Source organism: Lytechinus variegatus, chromosome 3, assembly GCF_018143015.1.
Source record: "Lytechinus variegatus isolate NC3 chromosome 3, Lvar_3.0, whole genome shotgun sequence".
Taxonomy (NCBI): domain Eukaryota; kingdom Metazoa; phylum Echinodermata; class Echinoidea; order Temnopleuroida; family Toxopneustidae; genus Lytechinus; species Lytechinus variegatus.
Window position 1 is genome coordinate 71,846,909 of NC_054742.1, and position 20,768 is coordinate 71,867,676.

Here is a 20,768-nt window from a genome sequence, read left to right on the forward strand (position 1 = left end):
CAACTTGATTTTCAACCAATCAACAGCGCGCATTTGGGACTTGCGTTTGATTTTTTGACTTGCGTTTAAACGCAACTCTTTCTGCAATCAGTACCACAACTGGTATTTGTTTTTGAATTGATTTATTCTCATAGAATTCTGTAGCACTAAACTACAATTTGCATCATCTTGTAGCATCAAAATATTTAAAGATAACTTTTGAATGTATTCCTTTCTCAGCAGGCTAATAGGCATAATAGATGCCACTGGTGCTGCTTCTTATCATGGTTTTCTTCCTGTCATGGTTCGACAGTGTATACAAGCCATGATCGGTAAGACCCTTTAATGATTAATTTTCATACATATAATGGATTATATTTTTATAATCCTCTACACTCTAAAAAAATATTGGGTAAAATCCTCCATGAGGGTAATTATGTGTCCACCCAACATTGGGCATTTCTTTGGGGCATTTTTATTTTATATCCAGTGTGATTAAAATTTTTGCCCCTTTCTAAAAGTAATTGCTGCATAGTTTTTAACCTTACTGGACAATATGCTTTCCGCATAGGGTAAAATACTACCCTAATTTCGTTGGAAACATGATTACTCCCGTGCTGGTTAAAATTTTACCCAATATTTTGTGTACTGAATTCTACACCTTATAATGATCAAACCAACATTCTCATCTGCTTTCATTGTAGATATGAAGGATTTCAGTTTCTAATTGAATCGTCCACTTCCGTAACCAAAGACTTTCACATATGTAATTTTTATTTTCTAGTGTGTAAATGTGAAGTGATGGCAATGTAATAATGATAGTTACATTTACCTATCACTTATTACACTTTGTTTCTCAGCGCGTTACGTTGCAATTATTATTACCCTGGTCATCTGATCCTGGCATGACCGCACACAATGAATGCACTTTCTCCACTCCCAGGGGAGCATTCCAACAAGAGTTCTTAGACTCAATTGCTTGGCAATGTAGAGGAATTTGGGGATTCATCATGATCACATGAAGAAAAAAATATGCATAGTATCCAATTCTTGAATCTTATTTGTTCGTATTTTCAAAGGAAAATTGTTTTAATATATTGCAGATCCAAACATGGAGTCATTCCCGCACAGCCTTGCCACTTCTCTCTTCTCATTCTTGTATCACCTCGCCAGTTATGAAACGGGTAAGAAATATATTTCTTTCTTGTTGGTTACTGTGCCTGTGATAATTTTCAAGGAAATTTTAAGGAAGAAAGGAACCAATACAACAATACAAATCTGTATGAAAAGTTGCTTCAAATGCAAGATGTGATGTTGTAACAATAGCAGTATCCATTATGGTTAAGTATCCAATTTCATATGTGTTGTAACTACAAGGAACATGTGCTGTATCAAATATCATCTGAAATGGATTGGTCTGTTTTATATGTGTTTTTTCTTGTTCTTTTTTTTTGTAATAGGTGGTGAAGCTTTAGTGTCCTGTGGTATGATGGAATCTCTTCTGAAAGTCATCAAATGGCCAGGAGAAGATGAACAGTTGCATACAACGGTAAGAGTTACTGTATTCATAAACAAAAAGTAGAACAGTTTCTTAGATAGTTTCTTCCCTTGAATGAATTATTATCGTGAGTTAAAAGCAAAAAAAAAAAGAATTACAGCAAATTTCCTGCGCTTATTTGTATAATTAATTCATTAAAAATATAAAATACACCTGTGCAAATTTTTGCACTGAAATAGCCCAGTTAAATTAGGGTAAACATACTCTTTAACATACTCTTCCACATGCTGTTCTGAGTTCCTTATAATAAATTTTGCTCTATAATGTGGCCTCAAAATGTGCAAGATGCTGTCTTTCGCAGTTGCATGTATGATTGCATGTATGGAGCGTTGTGGCCCAGTGGATTAGTCTTCGGACTTTGAAACAGAGGGTCGTGGGTTCGAATCCCAGCCATGGCGTAATTTCCTTCAGCAAGAAATTTATCCACATTGTGCTGCACTCGACCCAGGTGAGGTGAATGGGTACCCGGTAGGATTTTTCCTTGAAAGCTTTAGCGCCTATATGGTGGCTCAGCTACAGCCGGGGTAATAATATGATACCAATTATCAAAGCGCAGTAGAGTATATGCACATAGTAGCTGCGCTATATAAATGGACCTATTATTATTATTATTCATTGTGCTCTATCTTTGTGTTTTACTCCAGTTTGTAACAAGAGCTGTCCGTGTAGTTGATCTGATCACCAATTTGGACATGGCAGCTTTCCAGACCCATGGTGGACTTTCCACATTCATCAACAGATTAGAGGTAAGAATCATTTTTCCAGGGGGGGAGGTGCACTTTATAGAACTATCATGAGAACTCCACTTAAATTTGTATTGAAATTACATGTGACAAATCTTGTTGGAAAAGATTGAATAATGGGGATGTAAGCGAGTGACGAGGCATATGCCCATTGTCTTGTAAATTAATTTGTTACCTACTGGAACTGTATGGTCCCTGTTCTCGGCCAAGCCAATTGGAATTACAGAATATAGTTGTCAACAGGTTCATTATTGAAATTATGAAGTTTCTTATCCATTGGCTTGTCCTTGTGACTTTTCTCCTCCCAACACATGGGGAGTGTTTCATAACGCATCTTGTGAATGGTTTTCATTGACATATTTGCTCTGAACCAATCAAATGCAAGAATTTCAGTAGCTTATAATAGTCGGTGAAAATCCTGGACTATTTGTTGCATAAAGTGCTCCGCTGATCATGATATTACTTTCTTACCTCCTACAGCACGAGATCAGCATATGCCGGAGGGACGTACCGTACGTCATCAAACCAACGATAAGAACATCCCAGGATGTCATCCACTCCGCCCCACCCTCGCCATTCTCAGAGGACAGTAGCACCATGGAGACAGATAGTCCGTCGGATGGACAAAGGGTCAATGAGGGCGCTTCCACCAGCGCTGGGACTGGAAAGGAAGAGGGGTCAAGACCTAAGAAGGGTAGATCTGGTGAGTTATATAAATCTGTTGATTTTCAAAACTCTTCTTTAACTTCAACAAATGAAATAAGGATAGAAATGCAGCATTGGTAATCAAAAGTTATATTAACCGAGATGGAAAGTCATAGTCTAATTGACGATATGACATTTTTCTTTTCAGCAACCCAGTGTTTTCCACAGAGAGCAGCCCTGCTGAAATCAATGCTCAACTTCCTCAAGAAAGCTATCCAAGATCCTTCTTTCTCAGACAGCATCAGGCATGGTAAGCATTCATTTGATTACAATTTTTCTTTTGACAATTATTCCTTTTAGCTTTGACCTAGTTGATTTTGTTGTTCATGTTGTATTAACTATATATTTTTTCTCTTCAAAGTGCATTTCTTAAGTCTATTCAATTTTGATTAATTCACTATTTTGGGATATTTCATCTGGCTGTTATTCATTGAGTCATCCATTCAGTTATAATGCAAGTCAGACCTTCATTTTTGAGGAGCGCAATCGCGCCGGCGCTCCTTAAAAAAATAAGGAGAGCAAAAAATCGCGCTCCTCAAAAAACAAAAAAAAATTGAAAAAAAAATTGCTAAAATTTTACATTTCACATCTTTAAATCCATGAAATAGCCTTCTTTTTTCCATAATTCCTTGAAATTACTTTGATTTAGTTGAAATCTATCAGAAAAATGAAGAATATTCAGCTCTTTCCCGACTGATTTTTTTTAATTTAATCTTGGTAAATATTGCAGTCCCATGTAGTCCCATATGTAGATTTTCATGGCAACACCATGGAAGTCTACATGTGGGACTACAATATTTACCGAGGTAAGTTCAAATCAGAGTCGGGGAAAGTGGTGAATATTCTTCATTTTTCTGATAGTTTTCAACTAAATCAAAGTACTTTCAAGGAATTATGGAAAAAAGAAGGCCATTTCATGGATTTAAAGATGTAAAATGTGAAATTTTAGCAATTTATTTTTTATTTATTTATTTTTTTTTTGAAGCAGGAGCGCGTACGACATCTTGTAAACATATTGATGTGACCCAGGCCTAGTTTCACCACAGATTAATTAATAGCTAACACAGCTATTGCATATATACATTGTTAAGAAAAATCTACAATTTATCAGTTTTGTGACATCCCAAATTCTACATAACTCCTGGGACATCACTGGAAGTCATAGAAAGCAGCATTTTAGTCATGGAAAAGTCATGGAATTCTGTTGTCAAATTTCTGTGGGAACCCTGTTATTTGTAAAATTCATTCGTGATCAGGATTTCACATGCAGGAAGTCAAGTTGCTTCTCTGTAAATTTTTCTTTGTTTGTTGTTTATTACAGTAATGGATGGTTCATTACCCAGCTCATTAAAGCACATCATTAGCAATGCTGAATACTATAGTGCATCACTGTTTCTATTAGGTAAGCAGTTTTATCCAATTACTATTTGAAATTATTTTCATTTTCAGTTTTTATTGTTACTTCTGTGAAAAGAATTGTTATATAACTGGTGTCTAAGAGCACTTTCCTTTGTGAGTACAAACATTCATGCGATAAATATTTTTTAGGGTATGCAACTTTGTGTAAACTTTCATGTTGATTGAATGTGTGTGTAGAAGAAGTTCGAAGAGAAAAAATGAATTTCAAGAGAAAATCTAATTTTTTCCCCCCGACAGCTTGCGAGTTAGTCACTGTGTATGTGTTTCAAGAACCATCACTTCTGTCATCTCTGCAAGATACAGGCCTCACCGATGTTATGCTGCATGCCCTTCTTATTAAAGATGTGAGTATTCCGTAACTTCATGCAATCAACTTCATTGTCTGTAAGATTTTCTCTAAGTGATAAAATCCTGGGTCCCGTAACACAAAGGTTAGCGATTAATCGTACACTTGAATTTTACGATTGATTTTACATTGTAGTCGATGGAATCAATTGTGGAAAAACATTCTGCGATCATTGCTAAGCTTTGTTTTAAGGGCCACTGATCATAATTATGTTGAATATGTTCTCTCATTTTGGCATGTACTGAAGGGAACTTGTCGATGAAAGCCACCTTGGGATATTTTTCTTGTCTCTCTTGCATTGCCATCATATTCTGGCTACACTAATTGTTTCACATAATTTTTTTTATCAACCCTTGGTGATGCCTTTGTACATAGACTGCATAATAATCTTTTTTGAAGGAAGTAAATCATTTTTTTTTTGAGGGAGGGGGGATTTAAGAGCAAGACATCTTTACTTTATAATTCCTATGGTTCCATTGAGCAGGGGAGCATTTCATGAAAATAACTAGTCAGTGACAAATAACGATTAGAAATCAATCTGATCATTTTGGACTTACTGTTTGGGACTTAGCGATGTACAATGGATGTTATTAACTAGTCAGTGATTCTCATTGTCTCTTGTTAGAAGCTACCAAAGTCCTTGTATCTCATTGGCTCAGAGTTGTCAGTGAAAATCACACTATTTGTTTCATGAAACCCTTCCTGATCTTTTAGACTGTTTTTACCGTCTCGTCTTTGCAGGTTCCTGCAACCAAAGAGGTTTTGGGTTCCTTACCCAACATCTTCAGTGCCCTTTGCCTCAACACAAGGGGTCTCGATGCATTCAACCAATGCAAGCCATTTGAAAAGCTCTTCAAGGTCCTTCTGTCGCCAGTGTACCTGCCAGCCATGAGAAGAAGAAGAACAAATGATGCATTAGGTAAAGATATTTGTCAGTGGCAAATTTATACCTGAATATTGTAATATGGCAGTGGCCGGCCGAACGAAAGTTCCCTAGCATGTAGCAAACTTACATGACTAGGATCCTCCCAGCACAGCAAAGATAAAAAAAGTACATGAAACTCATGATATGCACTTACTGTTAGTTTCTTTGTTTACTGTATTGTCCTGCTCAGCTCTTGTCCAGACATGGACCCTGTGTATCCAAAGCTTGAAAATTTTCATTCATCACCTCCAAGTTTGTATAGCTCACCTTCAGTTAACTACTTGTTTCTCATTTGGGAAGACTAATGAATTCTCATTAAAATGAGTTCTCCTCAGAATACCTTTGAATAACTGATTACCAGTACTGACCGCACAGAAACGTCGTTGGTGCTAACAATGCGCTAACAGAGACCTTGTTACAATTGGTAATGTGGCAGCGATGCCTATGTTACAACAATGCATTACTTACACATTGAAATATAAATGTTTTGACTTCACAATCCAAAAGATGTGACTGGGGGCTACTGTTAGGCTAACAACATTTCTGTGTGGCCACCACTGATAAACGAGGCGTTTCCTATGTAACTACAATGTTATTCTCATTGTATATCTAGGAGACACCGCATCATCTTTAGGTAGTGCCATGGATGAGTTGATGAGACACCAACCTTCCCTCAAAGATCATGCCATGACGGCTATCATCAAGGTTAGTTCCTTTACTTGTATACTTCATCCTTGGTAGGAAAGTATCATTTGATAACCACCACAGATGCAGATGAAAGAACAAGAAAAGATTGCTAAGGATACTCCCCGTTATAAAGCCACCCTTAACAAGTTTGTGGATTCTATGCCATCAGGGCATCTCAAGTTACTTGATGATTTTTTTTTGAAGGGTAAAATTGGACATCGATGATGCAGTAGCTGTATTATACCCTTGTATCATATGCAAATATAATATTTTCAATTTGATGGACATTGTCTACTTCATTGCATACCTTTGAGCCCTTATATGAGAACTTGCAACTATATACTATTAACATTATCTCAATCATATCATATATTCTCTTTCTCCAAGTGCATTGTGAGATTAGTGATTGGATTTTTTATTCAATGTTTCAAATTTCAGCTGATGGAAGATATATGCAGCATGGGGCACAACCCCAACATCGTGTGCAGTCGATCAGCGGTGAAGGCCAAGACACCGGCATCTAGTCAGTCTCAGGCAACCAATGGAGATGACACATCTAGTGATGATGAAGATGAAGAAGATGAGGTACCAACTTCAGTCCGGGAGCAAGAGTCTAAGATGGTCACACCCGTCCAACCTCAGTAAGTTTAATGGTGGATGGATGGATGATGGTGGTGGTGATGATTTGATGATAATGATGTTGATGATGAAGGCAATGATGGTGATGATGGTGATGATGGTGATGTGGTGGTGGTGGTGGTGACAGCCTTATGAAATCCTCTAACATTTCCTTCTTTAAAGTTCTTCCTTTAAGTGCATTGTTTTCCCCTTGCAGTCATGTTCACAGACTGTTGAGATAAAAGCCAATGCAATATTAGTAACATAAGACTTGTTACATAGTCTGGAGGTTATATCATGGACTCCAGCCAAGTATGTCTTATGTGACATTTACATTAGTGCATTAGCGCTTGTACATAAGAGTTCCTTTTAACTTTTATATTGACAACCTTAGAAACAGCCCTTGAAAAAAACATATATACAAATTTTTTTATAATCTCATCTTTCAGATCCACAGACCCAAATGAAAAGACTCCTGTACCTCTAATGGACTACATTCTCAATGTGGTAAGTTCTTGAATCTCTTCTATAATTAGATATGCCAATTTGTCATATAGAAGTTATATTGAATCTTGGCTAATATAATTATTTCATATGTATTCTTGAATTTCAGTTCGACGAGTATTGCTTTTATCTTTTCAATCGCAGATGAAGTTTGTGGAAGCTATCCTCTGTAATAATGCAACCGATGATCACTGCTGGGAGTTTGTGAGTCATCGTGGTCTGGAACCCTTGCTCAAATTCCTACGACTGCCCAACCTACCCATAGACTTTCCCACCAGTAGTGCCTGCCAGTCCGTTGCCAGTGTATGCAAAGCCATTCTGGTAAGTCGAGATATAACATTGCTATGATTGAATCATTGAACAGTTAGCAGGAAGAGATAGTCTATTATTAGCGAATAGGCATGAGTGCGATGGTGCGAGATTTCGCATGAGGTGAAAGAAAGATGCTCTATTCAACGAGGCGTTAGCCGAGTTGAATAGAGCATCTTTCTTTCACCGAATGCGAAATCTCGCACCATTGCACGAATAAGAATATTCGCTATTTGTGTTGTACAACGCCTCAGAATCTAGCGAAAATATGAAAAAAAAGAGTTTTTCCCTCCAGTAATCTATGAAAAGGGAGCAAATATACTGAAAGCGAGAAGCAAAATCCCACAAGCCGGGCCCACACAAGCGCGCATGATCTTGGGACAGCATTGCGCATTTAGCAGCGGATTGTACGCGCATTGTCACCTTATTCAATGAAATCGCATTGTGACGTCACCTCCTAAAGCCGTGCAATGGTACATTTTGGATGGTACGTCTTGTGTGCAACGGCACGAATGTGTGACATTCAGCCTCCCATTTCATCGCTTACAACGAGCTAAGTAGGCGTTGTACAATCTGGTATGTTAGATAGTAGATAGACATTATCTATACTGTTCACTGCCATTATTCACCACTTAGAAATCATTACCGTCAATGACCTGCATTTGCAGCACAAATATACGCTTTTATAATGGTGCAAATACACTGGCCCGTATGCTGAAGTCGGGTTTAATTTAAACTCTGGTTTAAACTTGTTGTTAAACTATGAATAGCGAATTGTGGCATAAATCTCTAACAGTATAATTTCAATGTATCCGCTGATTTTTCTCGAAAATCATTTTTAAGTGTTTTGTAAGGATAAATACGATAGCTTTCTTCACCATTCATGAGTTGAAAAGGGGAAAGTAAATATAAGAAACCTACAATATAATGAAAATTTTTGACATTTTGGGCTCTCCATAATTTTTGCATAGAGTTAGACCATGGTCAAGTTAACCCTGACTTTAGAATACGGGCCACTTTCTATAACTGCACTTCACCCCCTCCCCCCCCGCCAATTCCATTGGTAACAAATTCTGCTCAGTTGATTTTCTTTGTCAGAAATAAAAAAAAGAATCTGTAACAGAATTTATTTGTTAGATTTTGACGATGGGACTTGTTATTTTAAACAGCTACTTCATGTTAGATAATACTTTTGGTTGGGTCTCTGAAATATCACTCTATTTCTTGTCACCATTGTGTTCATGACAGTCACTTGCAAGAGAGTCTGGTGTCCTGAAGGAAGGCCTTCTAATGCTGAAAGAAGAGCTCACTGCCCTGAAGCCCCTCCAGCTCCCCCTGGAGCCCCCTGGTGGATCCATCCTTCTTAGGGAGCTCGTCAACTCGCCAAACTTCACAGGGGCTCCCCTTGGAGCTCCTACCACCCCGCTCCTCAGGGCCATGGTCTCGGCTCACTCCTACGTCACCATGTTAGTACATGTTTGCAGGGTTGGACAGGTGAGATTTCACTTCTTGAGATTATACTAGAGAATGAAACTTGTGTTTCAGATGCCAATACATCGTGTGAGAGTGTAATGTTTTCTATATGTGCAGTTTTCAGATCCATGACAGCTGCTCCTGCAACAATCGCTTCTGTAGATTTTGACACAGTAAGCTAAACATAAACCTTAATCATTCTGAACCAAATACCCTATCAAATTCCTCATCCTTTCCCTATATCTTCAGAGAAATTTTGGAGGAGCAAATGTTGCATTACCACAAGTTTAAAAAACTATGTACTGCTATGTAACATTGCAATCAAATGTACTCAACTTGTTCGTTGTTTGTTTTGTTTTTCTTGGAATTGAAATGATAAATATATATGAATTGTATTAATAACCTAGAAGCTTTCCATATATACATTTGAGAGTATTGAAGAGACATTGATGAAGTTTATTATGTAAGAAAAAAAAGGAGAATAATAGAAAATTGTAAATTATTCTATTGTCCCCTGAAATGTTTATTGGAAAGTTTTAATGAATGGTGGGATTATCTTTACTTTTACCCTTATTCATATTTTTCATGTCCATGTTTTGTTCCTCTCTTTCAACAGACTGACGTAAGGACTATTTCAGTCAACCAGTGGGGATCAGATCTTGGACAAGAGGTTTTACGTCACTTGAGTCATCTGTACATTTCATTGGTTTGGGAGAGCATAGTTCTCTTAGCACTCTTCACCCCTGGCACCCTACCAGAGGGCTGTGAATTGGGCAAGCTTGAACGGGAGAAGCTTCTCCCCAAAGACTTCATCAAGGACTCCTCGGATGCTGCAACTCCTGCGGCATCTGCTTCAACCAGTAAATCGGAAAGCAATGCAAGGACTAGTGAAATAGATCCGGTCATCGGATCGGCTAGCACGCTCATGGACGTCAGTGATGCCCTGTCAACCATGGAAGTGGACGATTCCAAAGAAGGGCCCAAGGACCCCAAGGCCAGGCCCAAACCCAATGCTCAGATGCTGCAATTGGTGAAACAGGCCATGCCAGTGCTCTATGCACCTTCTAGACTTGGAAAAGCACTCTCTGAGTTGTTTGGTTTGCTTGTGAAGCTTTGTGTCGGATCGTCGGTGAGACAGAGGAGCAGGCAGCATCTGCATCCCAATCCTAGCCCTCCATCGGAAGCAGCCAGGAATACAGCCAAGGTTCTCATGGAACTGCTTCTCAACAGTCTTTCATGGACCCCTCCACCAGCTAGCCCACTGCCAAAATTCAGGTAAATATTTTTTTTATTCAGATTTAAGGTTATATTGTTTTGCATTTTCAATCAGTCAACCCTTTAAGAATTTTTTTTTATCAGGATCTTGAGAATATGTAGCATATTTCAAGTGATAAAACAAATATGATAGGAATCACGGTTTTGTCTTTTTTTTGTGCAGTCAAATCCATATGTACATACCACGGAACTGATGAGTGCATGCTATGCAACGGTAATACTGTCTATCGGATATACAATTTTCATTTTGTGGAGAATTAAAATTCATATCCATTATGATATTTCATTCAAACCATCTTTATTTCTTCCCAGGGTAACATTCTACATCTGTGCTGTTAGCTTTGCATCTCCTATGCTGTTTGATGAGAAGAAGAATCCCTATCACCTCATGCTACAGAAGTTTGTCAGCACAGGAGCTCATGCAGCCCTCTTTGAGTAAGTCTCTTCGCTTCAATCATCCGGTTTAGAGAAAGATAATTGAATAAAATAAAATTGTTGCTTTTTTGCCTCATTTGCGATGCTCCTGACTATTGGCAGCTGATGTATGTGAGGTTAGTTATCTTTTAAATCCATGAATTCTGACCGAGCATCCATTTATGTATGAAATTCTTGTTGACAAAACTGATTTACCCTAGATACATCAGCCAAAACTTACATCACCAGTGGGCCGTTTCATAAAGCTGTTCGTAAATTAAGAGCAACTAAAAGAACGACTGGCGATCCTTTCATGTGGTAAATGATGTTCACCATTTTGTTCATTGGTGATTATTTAGCGCGTAAGAAAGGTTCACCAGTCGTTCTTAAAGTCGCTCTTAACTTACAAACAGCTTTATGAAACACCCACCGGTTGACTCCATATCTGTACATTTAGAGAATAGCTTTACAGTCTAATGGAAAACCTTTTTGATCAATTTTGCTTTTGAATTTCTAAACTGGTATTACATGGACCATGTGGTTCCAGTAGGCAATGGTTTGATATATCCACATGTTTTCTGTTTGTCTATATAGTGCATTCCATTGGGCAGTCACCATGGGTGGTAAGATGAGAGCTTCAGAATGTATGGAACATCCAGACCTACCAGGTAATAGCATTTTTTCATGTTACCTACCAGGTAATAGCATATTTTCATGTTATGCTCTATTCCAGTTTTCTGAAGAGACCTTTTCAGATAGGTTTTGCTATTTTTATGGAATCATTCTGGTTGCTTAAAATTATTGATATTTAAGATTTAACTTTCGAATTACAACCTTTTAAAGAGGCCCATACAGAATTTCTGTGTTAAATGGGAATTAATGAAGTAGTGTTTGCAGTGAGTATTTTGTAACAGCGGAAGAAATTGTTTATTGCACAGTATTAGCATGGTTAGCATCATTTTTCGCCCCACTCATTAAAATTGTGTATCTTTATATGTTTATGTGTTTCTACATAAAGGTTTTGTGGTAATAATGCTAGAAATGCATTGCTTCTTATACATGATCAAATCTTTTCCAGTAAAAAGTGATATGGATGCCATCCACGTAAGTGTTTTGTCTATTGATTTTTTTGCCTTTGTGGTAAGAACCTTGTGAACAAGTATTTCATTCTAATAACAATTATTCTCTTATTTCAATTATTTAGAGGGAACAGGAGAGTTCATAGATGCATGGTTGTCTCTCATCGAGAAGTTAGTGAATCCTGAGTCTGTCCTGGACTCTCCTCATGCCATGCCTGCCAAGGGTACAGTTCCCGGTTACACACCCTTCAACCCTGTCCAGTTCCTAATCAATACACACAAGGTAAGAAATAATGGAATATAAAAGATTACTATACTTTTCAGAACCAACCCAATGAAATCTATATTGTAAAGTTTAAGTGGATGTATTAATCCAGTGGAAATGATCAATCTTATATATTTTATTCAATGACAATATAAATGACTTCAGTTTCACTTTTCTCGGAACTGAATATATTGATATTGTCAAAGTACTTTTGTTTTAAGTAATAAAATTGCCTCTAAAACAACATGGATACTTATGTTCTAGTTGTTGATAGTTTTGCTGACAATATTGTATGTAATTACAATATTTGCTCTTTTTATTCTGTTAGCTTTTTGCCCCTTTCCAGTATAGGGCTGAACAATTTTGCCTTTGTAGTTATTCAAAGAAAAAAATAATTGTGGGTGGTGATATATTGTCTCCTCAATACTTAACTCATTGAAGTTTCTATCTCATGCTGTCTTAGTGTTATTGTCATAATGCGCATCTCTATTTGAATTATTCCAGTGTAAATTAAAGAATATTGAATTTGTGTTTCAGTTTGAAAATTACGAATGAGTTCTTTTCCATTTTGTCTCCTCCAGTCTGCATTCAATGTGATCATGAACCTCTGGGGCTGCCGCTCCCTCAAATCTCTTGGCAACCGGACGGCAGAGAGCCTACTGGCCATCCTCTGTCATATCGTACGCGGAGAATCGGTTATTGCTGAGCGGGTGAAGCAGGCCAAGAGCGAGGAGGCTGGGAGTAGTTCTGGAGAAGCGTCATCGTCGGGTGGGGCTAGTACGTCTTCAGGATCAGCTGGTTTCAGTAGGGCAACAAGGGGTTTATTTGAGTCTGGATTCTTGACGGGGTTGAGCAGGGGCAGCACCAGACCACGAGCCGAACCCAATGAGGAACATGTCAGACAGGTATGAATTTCTCTCATTGTAAGGGATGAATAAATCAAAATTTCACATTTACCTCAGTATCCATGAATTATATCATGGAAGCCTTGTTTGAAAAATGTGTTTGATGCTTTGACAGATTTTAAACATTTGCATGTGCTTTAGAAAAGATGATCTTGTCTTACTATGAGTATAGTTTGAACTACACATGATTAAATTTTCATTATTTGCAATTGTGTATTGATCAAAGCAGTATTGAATTTGTTCATTTTCCCCTTTACCTCCTATGTTCCAGCTATACTTGCAATTTCACTAATGTATAATTTGCTCTTATTGATAATTCCTCATCGTATTTCAACTGACATTGCATTATTGTGAATATTGTTTTATCTGTCAGCTGATGGATATGGGCTTTACAAGGGAACATACACTAGAGGCTCTACAGCAGTCGACCTCTCTTGAGAGAGCAGCTGAGTGGGCTCTGACACATCCACCAAGACTTCCACAGGTGAGTTTATATTCCATCCACTATGTCAGCAGTGGATCACAAGGTTTTCATAATTGATTTGATGATAAAATTGGAAATGAGAAAATGGCTAGATAAACCTAAATTAATGATGACAGCAAAAATTGTGATTGTAGCATCCCACAAACCATGTCCCCCCCCCCAGTTTTCCTCAAGTCGTGAGCTACGAAGCCAAAACAATGGCTGCAACTCGCTGCAATATGTCAAGTTCTGGCTAAATACATGACATGTTTATTTGTACTTGTAGATGATGGACACAAAAGAAAAATATATTTGCCACTGATTGTTTTGTGTCTTTTGCTTTAGACCTTTGGAACAGGACTGAGTGAAGAGGAAGAAATGATGCAAGCCATTGCCATGTCTCTTGGAGAAGCCATCCAACCTTCAGTTGATCAACAGGTAATATTTGTTCAGGGGTGTGAGAGTTCAGATTTTTTATCTGATTTCAGATTTTTTTGTTTTGATTTTCAGCTGAATTTCAGCTTGTATTTGGCTTTCCTCTGTACAAAAAGTATGGGAGCTCTTTCTATTTCAGACTTTTTCAATACTCTTCAGCTTTTTTCAGTTCTTTTTATTTGTGACCACTCACACCCTGTTTGTTCTTGATTGAGAGCAAACTTGCACTAATGTAGTTCTTCGATTGTACCATTGATATATCAATGATCAGAACCTTTATGGAAGCAACTGTCCTCCATAATACTTGTGAACTAACAATGAACAAGCGCGGCATGATAAATAAACACCTCATATTTTTTTTCTTTTTTTCAGGAGGAGGAGAAGAAAAAGAAAGAGGAGGAAGAGCGTAAGAAAAAAGAGGAGGAAGAAAGGAAGCAGAAACAGATGGAAGAACAAGATAAGATTCCAGAGGAGGCTCCCCTTGATAAAGCCATCCTCAATGAGTTTGTGGATTCTATGCTACCAGGATGTCTCAAGCTCCTTGATGATATACCAGAAACAGTCTATAGGTAAAGAAAATGTCTCCCCCCTCATGGTTTTAGGGTTAAATTGGTTTTGTCACAGTGGGGGGATGCAATTCACACCTGAGTCAAACACCCTTACCCCCTCCCCCTCCCTCCACTTTGAAAAATTCAGTACATTAAAATTTTAAATCAGAATACATACCTAAGTAAGAATTATGTATGATATATGTGATTGATGACAATTATTGAACACAAGACACACTTTTGTGAGTTCTCAACTAATTTATTATTCTTCTTATATTCTGTCCTTTTAGGTAAATGACATCTAACAAATGACATCACAAATGTATATGCAAAGAATTCTCCAATGATGATTTTTGACAGTGTCATGACTTTAAAATTCTATATGAATTAGTTGAACTAATATTCCCTACTTTTTCATCCCTGTCTTTTGACAGAGTGTGTGACTTACTAGTGGTGGCCAATAATAGGAATGGCACCGAATGGAGGGATAAGATGCTTGAAATGGTCATCAATCAGGTAAGATTCAACTTAAATTAATCTCTTTCATTCTTCATTGAAATGGGGGGTATTTACTTTTTTAAATATATTTGCAGTAAGCTCAGCTTAGCATGATCTGATTTGAATTGTTGAATTATTCTCCATTTTTTTTTAATAGATAAATCAAGTTTTCATTAGTATCTCTGAAAGAGGAGAGAGAGGGTCTCCTATGGTAAATAATTCTCCCTATGACATATAAATTTTATTAATGTATTTGGTCCTGGCACCTATCCCTAAATTACGAACTAAACTAATTTGTGCTTGTAATTATGAGAGTTTTTTTTTATATGTGTATGTTTCAGATTTCCGAGAATGCCAGAATGTTGTGCAATAGTTTTGCCAGTATTTTAGTGGACCCTTCCAGTGTTTCAGACTCCAAGATTATTGATAACCTATCGTCATGCCTGGCTTCTAGAATTCACCTCCTCTGCCTCCTCTTTGAGGTAAGTCATCATTTTGTATAATTAACTGCAGCGACAGTGAGCAATTTAATTTTCAATCCTCATCGACACATGACCTATTTCATCCTCATCCCGATTTGCTGTCTAAAGACAACCTTTGAAAGCCTAAGTTTGGGCGTTAATGTGTAACATACACTTTAAAAGAATAATGTTTCACAGTTACACTATCGCTTCTCTTCATTCACGTCAACAAAGCATTTCTTGAACGAACTTGTTGAATGTTTTGTCCAACAGTTACTGGAGGAGTTCTCAGCCATTCAAAATCAAAGAGAGTCGTCAGAATCCTGTCCTCAATTCAAATCTTAGGGTATTATTGTTGCAAGCACACATTAAACAAGAAGACACTTTTCCATAAAAATTGCATGTCCACTATGGATGTGTAGATGTAGACAAATTGCATATTCATAGCGGTACTTTAAATTAGATATTGATCTGAATCTATTGAATTCTCAATAGGACCCAGGGGGGCCGTTTCATAAAGCTGTTCTTAAATTAAGAGTGACTTTAAGAACGATTGGTGAACCCTTCTCATATGCGCTAAACAATCATCAATTCAATACCATTCACCACAAAAAAAGTATCACCAGTCGTTCTTAAAGTTGCTCTTAACTTACAAACAACTTATGAAACACCCACCTGACCTTGGTATGCCATTTTACAGTGAAGTCACACTAAAACTTCCAATAGGCCACTTGTAATGAATTTCTTTTTATTCTTCAATTTATGTGGCAACATTCCATTTTCTTTGTTGATTGACCATTCATATGATTTAAACTATAAAAAAATCTTCATGTTTTGTGATTTTTTTTCAGGAGATCCGGATGGCTTGTGCTCAAAGGGTGGAGGGATCAAACATCCTTGATACACTCATTACACTGCTATACACAGCACAGAAATGGATGTCACAGATGAACCTCACTAAAACACCAAAGTAAGAAGCCAGATCATCCTTTATCATCTCGACCTAATCTGTACAGTTTTTTGAATAATCATTAGAACACCTCCCTACCAAGCTTCTATATGTTATGTTCTAATCGTTATTTACCAAGTTGTATGTCAACGTATGGGCCCATCGTGTAAACTTTGCCATAAAAGGCAAATTCTGTGGAATCCATGTTTCCTCATAAGTTAGAGCTTCTTAACTCTGTAACAGGGAAATTAAAACATTTAGTCGACATGTTCGTATTTCAAAACAAAAAATTACAAACAAAAAAGCATATTAAGTTGTATCCTTTGCATTTTTAAATTCACTTATCCATTTTATTTGTTCATGATGTATTGATGATTTGAAGATGTTTGATACTTGTATGTGACATCCACATCCGATTTTTGTGTGATGTAAAACACAGCTCTATGAATTCTCCTTTTGTTCGTTAAAATTGTGGAGCGTTGTGGCCCAGTGGATTAGTCTTCTGACTTTGAAACAGAGGGTCGTGGGTTCGAATCTCAGCTATGGCGTTATTTCCTTCAGCAAGAAATTTATCCAATTCCTTGAATGCTTGAGTGCCTAGGCAGCAAAAGCTAAACCCGGGGTAATAATAATAGCAGGGCCCGCTGGGAGAACAGTTTTCAGAACTGACGTGGCTTCCCTGGGTCAATATTATAATAAAATGGATGTTCAGTAAGGAAAATGTTGTAGAAGATGGGAATGTAATCTTCATTTTCAACCCCAAATTGAATTGTATGTTTTTATTTTGTTTTAACCAAAGGTGGATGGGTCCAGCATTGCTTCTTATTGATCTCTATGAGAAGACTGTTCTTACATGCAAGAGGAAGGTGGCACAGCAGGTAAACTTACATCTGCCATATTTTTTAAAAATTATTATTAATTTATTTGTGAAGGAATGTTGTTTGAATAGAATAGAAAGGAAACAGGCATATCACACTTAAAAGCTGTTTATGAAGTATTAATAAAATGATTATACTTAATTTCACTTCACTTGGTTGTAGTTAGTAAGCGTTTAGGTCTGTACTATTGCAGATAATCACAAGAAAGAATTGAGAATTGAGGTCCAACTCTGTTGTAATTTTGCAAGAAGAGTAATTCTACTACTGGTAAAAGTAATTATGCCAAGAAATTGTTTGAAAATAAAGTTAAATATGTAAGTTAAAAGTACATATTGTATGAGATATCATTTTCAACAATGTAAAATAAAATGTTTGAATGCTGGTTTATGGTTTGATGGTTCCTGTTTCTCGTTTGAGATAAATACCAGTTGTAACGATCTCGATATGAGTTCAAACAGAATCCAATAAAATGACTACCCACGTATTTGTATTTATTAATAAAAATATGCCAAATGGCTCTGGAAAAAAATGTGTAATTGCTGAGAAAATGAGACGGTTTTCCATGAAATGTCGGATATTTTTCCAAGCAATATTAATATTCTGTCCCACTTATGTCTTTTTGTGTTAATTATCCCCAGAATTGTCGGTTTTCAGCTAAGGTTTCATAATTTCACAAAGACAAGTTGATTTGAAAGGATTTTTCATGAAATAATTTTCTTTTACCTCTGATATAGGGTGCTTCACATACCTGGAAATGGTTTGATGACTCCACTGGACGCTGGTGTACCTACAGCCGTAGTAACAATAAGACCATAGACGACGCATACTGGGCTGGCAAACCTAGCGTGAAATTCACCGCTGCCAGGAGAAGATATGTTGTCCACTTTAACACCATGATACAGGTGAGTATCTATAAATCTGCAAGGAGTGTTATGATGTTGGCTTGATTTCTAAGAAGAGTTGTTCTTGAAGCTATTTTACAACCTCCATAGCCATGATTAAATGAGCGCATCTTCAGTAAAACTGGTGATTGGAATGTCCAAACACAAGGTCACTAAAATAAATTTCCTTCGTGAATTGTGCTCATCTTGTCGGTTGCATAGGGCCTCAATATGTTCTTGGGAAAAACACCCTTTGATTTCTGATAGAAACAGCGCGAAAACTTGTATTTTCCTAAATGCATTTCTTCACTTCATTGTGTTCCATGTTACCAATTCTATCCAAGTGCCTAATTTAAAAAGTTCAAATCTGCTTCATCTGGATTTTACTGAATTTTTGTCAGTTTTCCATTTTTTTTAATTTTGACTTTGTATTGAATTACTGAATTTTCGTCTGGCTTACCTCCTCTGTATGTATATTTTGTGTTATTAAAGTGATATCTTGTATTTTCTTGTTTACCCAAATGAGAATTACCTTCATTTTTTCCCCCTTTATTCTTTTAAATCTTGTATAGGTAAATGAAGAGACAATGAACAAGAGACCTATTATGCAAGCCTTGCCCACACCAAAGACTGAGGACGACAAAGCAGATAAGAAAGAGGACGATGGTGAGAGAGAAGCCAAGAAACTCAAGACCAGTGAGAGTCTGGAATCGGCTTCAAAAACAGAAGGTAAAGAATCAAGTATATGTGAAGAGCATCTAAGTTTTTTTTTTTATTTTTTTTTTAATATAATGAAAAACATCTATGAAATGTGCTGATCTGGTGATGACTGATGTACTGTTTGCTATAAATTTCAATTGCTATAAAGTCATGTTTTAAAACAATCTTACATATCATTATAGCCGGTAGAATTTAAATTCAGATTAAGACACGTATTGGATGGAATGCATGCAGAACACACAGTATTTTTATGGTAATTGTGTCATTGGCGAAATTAAGTTGCCAGAGTAAAATCATATTTTCATTATGGTTAGCATTCTACCTGAGTTGTATTTTTTCTCCAGGTGCAGGAACGAGCCAAGATAGTAAGGATGAATCCATTGCCAAAGAACCTGAAATCGTTGAGATTCAAGGATTAGGAGAGAAAGAAATCCCAACCCTCATCAGGTATACCATCCCTCTGTCTTTTCGCTGATCTAAAAATAAATGCAATACAATATAAAAAAAAAAGGAGAGAACACCTGGCCACAGGTAGAGTAGGTCCGCATTTGCTGAATAAAACACCTTGGTGTGCCAGCCCCTTTCAGTTCATCATATCATATACTGTACATAGTGGTGTTTCTCGTAAATGACACTTTTAAATGTACTGTTAACGTGGAACATTTCATGAAGTGGAAGTATAACCATTTTGCAAGGAAGATGCTGATAGGTCTCTTTGGTGACACATATGCTTTCAAATTGAAAACAATGTCACGTTACTGGCTATCCTCTATTGTAATTTTTTATAATTTTTGTCTTTCTCAGAGCATGTGTTGGATTAATAGGTGTGCCGGTGGATCCAGACACCATGCATGCGGTGCTGAGGATATGTCTACGCTTCACCCGGGATCATTCAAGTGCTCTCCTGTTTGCCAAGCTTGGTGGTCCCAAGCTCTTGCTGTCTCTCACCCAAGCATCCTCCTTCAATAGCTTCCCAATCCTAGCCAATCTACTTCTTAGACACGTCTTTGAGGAGAAACAGGTGCTTCAGAATACTATGGACAAGGTAATTATCCAGCTTGAACACCTCAATGATAATGATGATGGGCATTTGTGTAATTTTTGTTCATCAAAATAAAGGATATTTTAGAGAGAAATTGATGGCGATTTCCTAAGAACACGAGTTGAAGAGTCTTGATATAGGTAAGAGTTGAACATAATATAACTAGCGTAGTTTTTTTTTTTTTTTTACCAAAGAACACTGAAATTAAGTATAAACCACCTCAAGACATACATATAATTTTGTATTATCTTGTCAGTTTACATTTCTTTATATTTAAGAAAGGAATGGAGGATAGTAATATCCTTCAGTTGATTATACTATTGGAAAACTGTACCTCATACAAACATTCCTTCCTTTTGTATTTACAGTTAATCTATGCAGTGGCCAACAAGGGAGTGGGATGCAACACGTGCAATGTTGCTCTGGGCAGCGTGGGATGTCGAGAAATGAACTTTGTTCTGCGGAAGCTTGGACCCCTGGCTTGTCGCGACCAGGAGCTCTTTCTCAACTCGGCCAAGGGTAGCCTCAAGATCGCGCTCCCACCTGCAAAGAGAGGTAGGTTTCCTACACAATCCAAGATCATCTGTCTCTAGTTATGAATTGTTTTTCAATAGCCGTGATGTACAATAATAATGATATGTAGGTATTATTAACCGGGGAAGTCACTTCAGTTCTGAAAAAATCAAACT

General features: G+C 37.2%; 1 protein-coding gene across 1 annotated transcript in view; it reads left to right on the plus strand.

Annotated features, from left to right (window-relative positions):
- The window catches only part of LOC121411867 (E3 ubiquitin-protein ligase HUWE1-like), a 76,773-nt gene that overhangs the window by 19,287 nt on the left and 36,718 nt on the right, over positions 1 to 20,768 (plus strand). The window contains 31 exon segments of the mRNA XM_041604751.1: positions 220 to 311; positions 1,083 to 1,163; positions 1,440 to 1,528; positions 2,182 to 2,283; positions 2,761 to 2,983; positions 3,134 to 3,235; positions 4,307 to 4,387; positions 4,642 to 4,748; positions 5,492 to 5,669; positions 6,289 to 6,380; positions 6,801 to 7,003; positions 7,430 to 7,487; positions 7,629 to 7,805; positions 9,042 to 9,287; positions 9,883 to 10,541; positions 10,854 to 10,976; positions 11,550 to 11,623; positions 12,160 to 12,317; positions 12,881 to 13,204; positions 13,578 to 13,688; positions 14,013 to 14,105; positions 14,475 to 14,671; positions 15,085 to 15,166; positions 15,490 to 15,630; positions 16,461 to 16,579; positions 17,358 to 17,436; positions 18,171 to 18,338; positions 18,890 to 19,046; positions 19,382 to 19,484; positions 19,842 to 20,082; positions 20,448 to 20,634. Coding sequence (XP_041460685.1) covers positions 220 to 311; positions 1,083 to 1,163; positions 1,440 to 1,528; positions 2,182 to 2,283; positions 2,761 to 2,983; positions 3,134 to 3,235; positions 4,307 to 4,387; positions 4,642 to 4,748; positions 5,492 to 5,669; positions 6,289 to 6,380; positions 6,801 to 7,003; positions 7,430 to 7,487; positions 7,629 to 7,805; positions 9,042 to 9,287; positions 9,883 to 10,541; positions 10,854 to 10,976; positions 11,550 to 11,623; positions 12,160 to 12,317; positions 12,881 to 13,204; positions 13,578 to 13,688; positions 14,013 to 14,105; positions 14,475 to 14,671; positions 15,085 to 15,166; positions 15,490 to 15,630; positions 16,461 to 16,579; positions 17,358 to 17,436; positions 18,171 to 18,338; positions 18,890 to 19,046; positions 19,382 to 19,484; positions 19,842 to 20,082; positions 20,448 to 20,634 — 4,847 coding nt within the window.